Below are 9,403 nucleotides of genomic sequence, written 5' to 3'. Positions count from 1 at the left end.
AACTTGCCAGAGGCTATTATTTCAGTCAGAAGTTTGTAACGCAATGAAGGAGACATTTCCGACCATATAAGGTATATATATTCTTGATCAGCATCTCTAGCAGAGTCGACATGGCCAGTCCGTCTATCCGTCCGTCTGCTCGTCCATCTGCTCGTCCGTCCGTTTCTACGCAAACTAGTCTCTCAGTTTTTTAGCTATTTGCATGAAACTTTTCCAAATGTTGTCTTTCTATTGCAGGTAGTATATAAGTCGGAACGAGCCGGATCGGTCAGTTATATCATATAGCTCCGGGATAATCGGGACAAAACTTAAATACAATTATAACTTTTCTGTTTTTTCATATTTTTTCGGGATATAGTAATTGTTTATTGTTACTGAAATAGGGCTTAAGTTTGATTAAAATCGGACGACTTGCATGGGAACAATCGAAATGTTAAAAAAAAAAAAATGTTATCTTCTATCTATCTATTATCTATTATTTGTTTTAGTTCTTTTAGACATAGTAATGGATTAATAATTCAGAATTAATTAAGCTTAAAATCATTATAGCTTCAATGTTTTTAACATATGTATACACATAATCGAAATTAAGTTGTTTTGAAGACTAATTCATTTTAGCAATAACTGCAGTAACTTCGGCATGTCGAAACTTGCTTACTTTCTTGTTTTAAAAGGTGTTTAACTCCTGCATTAAAATTGCTGGTGCCTGAAACCAATTGGTTTTGTATGAACACTTGAATGGTTAGCCGAGTCAGCCGTTTTCAGTTGAATCGATTTAAAATAACTAATCCCAGCAGATAGCATGTCCTTTATCCTACTTACGTGCTTGATGATAAATGGAATGGGGGGATGCAGGACTGAACAAAGTGAGTTAGCACCTGTGCATAACCAAATGGCATGAGAGCATTGTAATTGAATTAAACCCCTTCGAGTGGATTGCCCTGGGCGGGGAAACGAGTAAGAGTACTTGAAAAAACACACCGTGAAATTACAGGCGTGTCCCCTCCGGATCCAGTTGAAGCTGATTTAAAAATACCACACACAAATTGTGTTCTCTTTTTGTTTTAGACATTTTAAAATTTAAATCCATTTTCGCTTTAGTAATTCAAATAGGGATGCGCGAAAACTGACTAATTAGCTGCATTTACCAAAAAGTGCAAATGGCGGGAGGGAATTTATTTTGGCTAAGCGCTAATGTACAAGTAAAGTATATTAATAATTCAAGTAGAACAGAAATGTAGATGGCTGCCCTAATTAATTAAACAGAGAGAGCGTCGGGAACTTTGATTTCAATTCAGTCAAGTTTTGTTAAAATATGTTTTTAAACCATAACCTAACCAACTCTTTGGTACTGGCTGACAAATAAAAAAAAACTTTGTATAAATTATATAAAATAATCTATTAATCTATGCGTTGTGTGACCGTTTGAAGTTGCCCTTACTCACGCTTAAGTGCAGACATTAATTAAAGATATTGATCGAGTACGCGAATCTCAGACCAGTCATCGGTTTATTTTCCCACCGTATCATATTTAACATTTTTATTGCAAATTTACGACATTTCGCGCTTTAGTGGAATATCCAATAAAAAGAGCAGGCGGAAAAGCCCAGCCCGCGGCTATTTAATCTAGCAAATATGCGATAAAACATTGACAGATTACCCGTTGGTCGGAGCAATTGTGGCCTTATCGGCTCCTCAATCGCTACATGGCCGGCAATTGTTATTAGCAAATTGAGTTTGGCCCACTCAAACGCTATCGAAATGCCGCAGTGGGCACATCTCGGCCTGGTGGCTCTCCTTCTCGTGGCCACCGCCCTGCTGGGTGGTGCCGGTGGTGCGGACATCGATTGGTGGGAGAACGCCTCGCTCTATCAGATATACCCCCGCTCCTTCCAGGACAGCGATGGCGATGGCATCGGCGACTTGAAGGGCATCACCGCAAGGCTGGGCTACCTCAAGGAGATTGGCATCACGGCCACCTGGCTGTCGCCCGTGTTCACCTCGCCCATGTCAGACTTCGGCTACGACATCTCCAACTTCTACGATATAGACCCGATTTTCGGCACCCTCGCCGACTTCGATGCCCTGATCGTGGAGGCCAAGTCGTTGGGCGTGAAGATCATCTTGGACTTTGTACCCAACCATTCGAGCGACGAAAACGAGTGGTTCGAGAAGTCGGTGAACCGCGAGGAGGGCTACGACGACTTCTACGTGTGGGACGACGGAAGGCTGAATGCGGACACGGGTGTGAGGGAGGCGCCCTCCAACTGGGTCAGTGTGTTCGGTGGACCCATGTGGACGTGGAATGAGAAGCGACAGCAATACTTCCTGCACCAGTTCCAGGTGAAGCAGCCGGATCTCAATTTCACCAATCCCATGGTCAGGGAGCACATGCTGGACGTCCTGAAGTTCTGGCTGGACCGCGGCGTCGATGGGTTCCGCATCGATGCGGTGCCCCACATCTATGAGTACCGCTTCGCGAATGGCTCCTATCCGGACGAACCGGTCAGCGGCTGGGGCAGTGATCCCAATGCCTACGATTACCACGACCACATCTACACCAAGGATCAGCCGGCAACGGTGGATCTGATGTACGAGTGGCGGGCCTTCTTGGACAAGTATCGAGCGGACAACGGCGGCGACTCCAGGGTGCTGCTGGCCGAGGCCTACTCCTCCGTGGAAACCCTGAGTGCCTACTTCGGCAACAGCACCCACCAGGGCACCCAGCTGCCCATGAACTTCCAGCTGATGTACCTAAGCGGCTACTCCACCGCCAAAGATGTGGTGGGATCCATCAACTACTGGATGCAGACCATGTGGACGAACCACCAGACGGCCAACTGGGTGGTCGGCAATCACGACACCAAGCGCGTGGCCGACCGCATGGGTGCTCACAAAGTGGACCTGCTGAATGTGATCGTGAACGCCCTGCCTGGTGCCTCGGTCACCTACTACGGCGAGGAGATCGGCATGTCCAATGTGGACGTGGAGTGCACGGGCGACTCTTGCGAGGATCGGGATGGCGAGCGAACGCCGATGCAGTGGACTCCGGGAAAGAACGCCGACTTCTCCGAGGGCGAGAGCACCTGGCTGCCACTGAGTCCGGAGTATCAGAGGTACAATGTGCAGACGGAGCGCGGCGTCTCGAGGTCCTCCCTGAACATCTTCAAGGGACTGCAGGCCCTGAAGAGCAGTGCCGCCTTTTTGGCCTTCAAGGAGGAAGGAGGCTTCTCCTACGCGGCGGTCACGGAACAGGTCCTGCAGATTGTACGGTAGGTTAACTCAAACCATTGCCATATCTGAAATTAATATCTTAAATTCCAATTCCAGCACCAACAAGTACAGCGAGGAGTACCGCATATTGGTCAACCTGGGCAACGACATGGAGATCATCGATGGTCTGGCCTCCAAGACCTACGAGTATGTGCTGGTCACTGCCTACTCCACCCATTATGCGGGGTAAGCTTAGGATGCCTCTTGCTCCACTAGATTTCCAACTAATTGTGATACATCCCCAGGCAAAAGGTTGATCTGTCGCAGAGAATCGTTCTCATGCCCTACGAAGCAGTCGTCCTACGCTGGCTGGCGTGATGCGCCCCACTTCGATTATTTATTTAACAAATAAATGCCTTGCTTATTTCCTGTTAATCAGTATCGAATGCTTTGGGGTCCCCCATAAAGATAAACCCAGTCAGCTACACTCCGCGTGTGATCCCAGCCATATATCAAATTGAACCTTGAGTGCCAATTACTTCGCCCACTTGAAGTCTTAGAAATTAGGCCCTGAATTAGGCTGAATTAGCACAATAAACATGGATTAATCTGGGAACAAACGTGATCGATAGTCATGCGAATTCGATGCGGAATATGCTGATACGATTGCTAGCCCAATTGCCCAATAAATTAAATAACTATTATTCAAACTTTCTAATCAGTGCTTATACAACATGTTGTGGTGCTATCACAAAGATAAGCCGCCCGTTGAGTAACCCTACCCCCATGAGGAAGTTATGCGAACATTGTGTGTCATTTGTTTATTCTTTATTAAAGACCTATTGAGCTGGCCTAGACTGTGCTCAGCACGACGGCTTCCTTGGGCATCAACAGCACGGAGTTGGCAAAGGTGAGGTCGCTGAAACAAAGTGGATGGAGATTAAAATTAGGGTACTATAGAGGATCTAAGACTGGCACTCACTTCTTGCGACGCGCACTCTTGTCGTTCACCACCACATACTGCAGTTGCGTGGAGATGGAGGTAAAGACGGAGTCCAAGTTGATCGACTCGACATCATCGTTGATGTTGACGACGGTGATGTAGGACTTCTGGCCAGCCAGGGAGCTGTTAAAAAGGTATCTTTGAGTATTCGGTTTCAGGGATTAGTAGGGACCTTAGCCTACCGCTTGAAGGCCAGCACATTGGGACCGATGGCCACGACAGAGACGTCGCCCTGCTTCAAAGTCGGCTCGTCCCGCAGAGCCCGCAGCTGCTTGTAGACATTCAGGTGGCTCAGTGCCACGCCCCGCTCCTTCTTCACGTTGACCAGCTTGTAGTCACTGGCCACCGGCAGCCAGGTGACGGAGGCGTTGGAGAAGCCAGCGTTCTGCTCGTCGCTCCACTGGAAGGGAGTGCGCACGGGATCACGGGTGAGGCGCTCGAACTCCTGCTCGTTGGACTGGCAGGCCTGCGGGTCCACGGTGTCCTCCCAGCTGATCCACACATCAGTCATGCCCATCTCCTCGCCCTGGTAGGTCACGCTCACGCCGGGCAGGCCCATCACGATCATGTTGGCGGCATCGATGCGGTCGGCGCCCAGGCGGGAGCCAATGCGACTCTGGTCGTGGTTGCCGAACACCCAGTTGGCCACCTGGCCGGCGGGCATGTTGTCCAGCCAGTTGTGGATCAGCTCCGAGTAGTGGTAGGCGTCGGAGCTGTAGCTGATCTTGGTCAGCAGCTCGAAGTTGAAGGGGATCTGGGAGCCGCGGTGGGTGCCGTTGCCGTAGTACTGCATGAGGATCTCCAAAGGCGAGTAGGCCTCGGTGAGCAGGACGCGGTCGTCGCCGCCCAGTTCGGCGTCGATCTCCTCGATCACGTCGCGGAAGGCGTAGACCAGCTCCAGGGTCTCCGGCTGGTTGGTGGTGTAGATGTGCTGCAGGTAGGTGTAGTCCTCGGGATCGCTCACCGCCTCGTTTCTGGGCTCATCCGGCCAGTTGCCATCGGCGTCGGCGGGAACCTCGTACACATGGGGCACTGCATCGATGCGGAAGCCGTAGGCTCCCTTGCGCAGCCAGAAGCGCAGCACGTCCTTCATGGCCTCGACGACCTTGGGGTTGCGGTAGTTGAGGTCGGGCTGCTTGGCGTGGAACTGATGCAGGTAGTAGGCCTGACGACCCTCGTGCCACGTCCACATGGAGCCACGGAACACGCCGATCCAGTTGGTGGGTGGCTGACGGATGCCGTTCACCACCTTGCCGGTGTGCCACACATAGAAATCCTTGTACTCCGCCTCGCCAGCCGCTGACCGGATGAACCAGTCGCACTCGTCGCTCGTGTGGTTGGGCACAAAGTCCAGGATGATCTTGATGTCCAGCTCCTTGGCGCGGGCCACCAGTGCCTCGAAATCGGCCATGGTGCCAAAGATGGGGTCGATGTTCTTCAGATCGGCCACATCGTAGCCGAAGTCGGCCATGGGCGAGGTGAAGATCGGGGACAGCCAGGTGGCGGTGATGCCGATTTCCTTCAGGTAACCCAGTTGTTGCGTAATTCCTGATCGAAGGTGTAGCGTAAATACCTTGTTCAAGTGATTACTGAGACCAAAACTCACCAACGAGATCGCCCACACCATCGCCATCGCTATCCTTGAAAGATCTTGGGTAGATCTGGTAGAACTGGCCCGTCTTCCACCAGCCAACCTCCGCCAGCGAAGGCAGCGCCAAAGCCAAAAGGCATGAGAGCACCAGCAACTTGAACATGGCTCCCACTAAATCGATCGATTGCCAATGACCAGAGGGATTAAGCAGTGCCTCTATTTATGCCCATTGCGCCAGTTGATAAGGCGGCGATAAACCACAGGCCATATAGCCCACTATTTCTGATTAGCTCCATGCGGCTGGCAGGTTTACAATCCCCCACCAATGGGTTCCCATGATACGGGGGGGCTGTGGAATTTATTGTACCCCGTTTCGTGGCTGTTTTGGCCTGGCTCACGCCCGAAGATCATGAGACAGATTGGCAGGCAAATGAACACCAACTGCATATGTCGATATCTAATCGTACAATGGTTATTGGATTTCGCAGGGGAGCGGGTGGTAATTTACTAGCTCACTTCTATTGGGCACTAGGCCAATAAAAGTGGAAGACTTGGGGGTTCAAGGATGTGATAACGTTTTGCCCTGAAATGATTCAATAACCGAATCTTTGTGAGTGTAGGTCATTGGTGAGCTGATGTTTTTGTCTGCAATGGCTTAAGGTGTTTAAATCTTATCGCTTGCTCTAATTTGCATTACTTTCTTTGGGCATCTAGGGGAATAATCTGGCGTGTTTTGATGTCCAGATGTTAACAAATATATCTATTACTTGATATAAGTTCACTTGAGTTAAGGTATATGGGGTCATGCGGGAGAAGAACCTAGCGAATTTCGGTGCCTGGCACATACAACATCAACAACAATATCTCCTATTTTTAGTCCAGAACCAAAGGTCTTGTCATATATTTTCCCCAGGTGCTCATATGGATTTTCGGGCCAGTTACGATAAGCCCCTTAGATTATCGCCGTATATAAGAAACCGATTCCAATCGCAACTCACACAGTTAGCAATGACCACTTGGACTAGCCTGTTTCTGCTGTTGGGCCTTGGCCTTCTGGCCGTCGATGCGGCGGCACCCTGGTGGAAGACCGCTTCTTTCTACCAGATCTACCCACGATCCTTCAAAGACACCGATGGCGACGGAGTCGGCGACCTGAATGGAGTCACCGAAAAGCTGGAGTACCTGAAGGAGATCGGCGTCACGGCCACCTGGCTGTCGCCCTTCCTCAAGTCGCCGATGGCCGACTTCGGTTATGACATTTCCGACTTCAAGGCGGTGGATCCGCTTTTCGGAACCATGGAGGACTTCGAGGAGATGGTCGCCCGCTCCAAGGAGCTGGGCGTCAAGATCATCCTCGACTTTGTGCCCAATCACTCCAGCGACGAGTGCGACTGGTTCCTGCGCTCGGCTGCCGGCGAGGAGGAGTACAAGGACTACTACATCTGGCATCCGGGATTCCTCAACGACGACGGCACCCGCCGTCCGCCTACCAACTGGGTGAGCGTGTTCCGCGGAAGCGCCTGGGAGTGGCACGAAGGGCGGCAGGAGTACTACCTGCACCAGTTCCACAAGAAGCAGCCGGACTTCAACTTCCGCAATCCCGTGGTGCGCGAGGAGATGAACAATGTGCTGCGTTTCTGGCTGGAGAAGGGTGTCGATGGCTTCCGCGTGGATGCCATTTACCACGCCTTCGAGATCGAGGCCGATGCCAATGGCAACTATCCGGATGAGCCACGCAACGATTGGACCAACGACCCGGATGAGTACGGATACACCCACAAGATCTACACCGTGGACCAGCCGGAGACCCCTCACCTGGTGTAAGTTGAAATAGCTAAATATCAGTCATGGAGCTCTATCGAATTTGTATAACTTACAGTTACGAATGGCGTCAAATCCTCGAGCAGTTTCAGGCCGACAATGGCGGCGACGAGCGGTGAGTAATTCGATTAACGAAACCATAATTGAGGGGTCTGAAAGTTCGTATTATTCAGCATTTTGATGGTGGAGACCTGGTCGCCCATTGAGATCGTCATGCATTATTATGGCAACGAGACCGCCGACGGTGCCCAGATACCGTTCAACTTCCAGCTGATAAGCAATCTGCACCGCGACTCCGATGCCTATCACTACGAGTACTTGATTAACAACTGGCTCAATCTGATGCCCGAGGGCAAGAGCGCCAACTGGGTGGTAGGTTTAATTGATCATCAGAGCTGGACTACAAGATTATGGACTTAATTCACTTAATTTTATTGAACAGATTGGCAACCACGACAAGAACCGCGTGGGTTCCCGTTTCGGTGCCGATCGAGTTGATCTCTTCAACATCCTGCTGTTGACCCTGCCCGGCTGCAGCATCACCTACAACGGCGAGGAGTTGGGCATGCTCGACGGCTACGTTTCCTGGGAGGACACCGTGGACCCACAGGCCTGCAACGGCTACGAGTCCAACTACATGGACAATTCCCGCGACCCTGCCCGCACGCCGATGCACTGGTCGGACGAGTCCATGGCCGGGTTCACCACTGGCAAGAGCACCTGGCTGCCGGTGTCTACCGACTATCGCCAGAGGAACGTGAAGACCGAGCGTGGAGTGTCCCTGAGCCACCTGAACGTGTTCAAGCGCCTGCAGCAGCTGCGCCAGGAGCCCAGCATTCAGGAGGGATCCGCCGAGATCAAGGCCGTTAGCAACTACGTCCTGGCTGTCAAGCGGTGAGTAAATTCTTGTCGTAGTACCTTATAGAATTTTATTGCTGTAGCTTGTTTAATAGCCATCTTAAATCTATGCATCTGTCGAAATTCTTATATTTCTTGGAATATACATATAAACGAAAACGTAACAGATTTACTATTGACAACGCAAAGTAGTAGAGGTAAAGCTATTATTTGAGTTTGAGACCATCCGTTTGAAAGAATTAACTTATTGATAGCTCTCCCTTATTTTTTTTTTTTTTAATAGCTTAGATAAAATATCAAACCATAAATACCAATAAGAGCGAAGCGAAACATTTTTTAGAAACAAAATTGATAAGATTACTTTAAACATATATAAAAAATTGATATGCTTCGAAACATCTTTGTTTTCTAAAAATATTTGAGAAAATATGATATTTGTAAATTATGATTGGACTAATAATTTGGTTTTTCTCTGAAAACAAAGTTTAAGAAAATTTGTAGGCGTTCTTAAAGAGTCTAAGACATCTTTAGGGTCTTTAAACTAAATAAGTAACAAAATAAATTAAACCAAACAAACAAATGTATTATACCAAAATGCGTATTTCTTGCAGACACCTGAGCGGCGACTACGTCTACATCTCGCTGTTCAACATCTACGACTCCATCGAGAATGTGAACCTGTCCAATGTGTTCGGCAGCCTGCCCGCCAGCTTCCAGTATGCCCTGGTCACCGAGAAGTCCATCAAGAAGGTTGGAGACCAGTTGTCCGCCAGCAGCGTCACCCTGATGCCTCATGAGGCCATTGTGCTGCGATCCACAACAACGGCTTAGTTTATCGCCCAGTGATTGAATAAACAATGAAAAGCACTATGATTCACTTTGATGACAAACTCTTAAAAACCAGTGGGGACCAAGGG

At 49.5% G+C, this 9,403-nt stretch overlaps 3 protein-coding genes across 3 annotated transcripts; 2 read left to right on the top strand and 1 right to left on the bottom strand.

The window, feature by feature from the left end:
- Positions 1 to 1,727: 1,727 nt before the first annotated feature.
- LOC108145364 (maltase A2) lies at positions 1,728 to 3,648 on the top strand. The gene is made up of 3 exons (XM_017270757.2): positions 1,728 to 3,272; positions 3,331 to 3,459; positions 3,519 to 3,648. Exons 1-3 carry the CDS (start codon positions 1,762 to 1,764, stop codon positions 3,589 to 3,591), a joined length of 1,713 nt encoding a protein of 570 aa, XP_017126246.1. The 5' UTR covers positions 1,728 to 1,761; the 3' UTR covers positions 3,592 to 3,648.
- A 371-nt stretch (positions 3,649 to 4,019) lies between these two features.
- Positions 4,020 to 5,994, bottom strand: LOC108145363 (maltase A3). Its single transcript, XM_017270755.2, has 4 exons — positions 5,823 to 5,994; positions 4,399 to 5,764; positions 4,196 to 4,339; positions 4,020 to 4,132 (listed from the first exon to the last, which is right to left on the bottom strand). Exons 1-4 carry the CDS (start codon positions 5,968 to 5,970, stop codon positions 4,066 to 4,068), a joined length of 1,725 nt encoding a protein of 574 aa, XP_017126244.1. The 5' UTR covers positions 5,971 to 5,994; the 3' UTR covers positions 4,020 to 4,065.
- Positions 5,995 to 6,806: 812 nt separating this feature from the next.
- Positions 6,807 to 9,353, top strand: LOC108145361 (maltase A3). Its single transcript, XM_017270753.2, has 5 exons — positions 6,807 to 7,627; positions 7,687 to 7,743; positions 7,802 to 8,000; positions 8,071 to 8,522; positions 9,098 to 9,353. The coding sequence occupies exons 1-5, from the start codon at positions 6,816 to 6,818 to the stop codon at positions 9,315 to 9,317; spliced, it is 1,740 nt and encodes a 579-aa protein (XP_017126242.1). The 5' UTR covers positions 6,807 to 6,815; the 3' UTR covers positions 9,318 to 9,353.
- Positions 9,354 to 9,403: the final 50 nt, after the last annotated feature.

The sequence above is a fragment of the Drosophila elegans genome, unplaced genomic scaffold (genome assembly GCF_018152505.1).
Source record: "Drosophila elegans isolate 14027-0461.03 unplaced genomic scaffold, ASM1815250v1 contig_520, whole genome shotgun sequence".
NCBI classification, from domain to species: Eukaryota; Metazoa; Arthropoda; class Insecta; order Diptera; family Drosophilidae; genus Drosophila; species Drosophila elegans.
The sequence above is the reverse complement of the archived record's forward strand: the minus strand, read 5'-3'. Positions and strand labels throughout refer to the sequence as shown.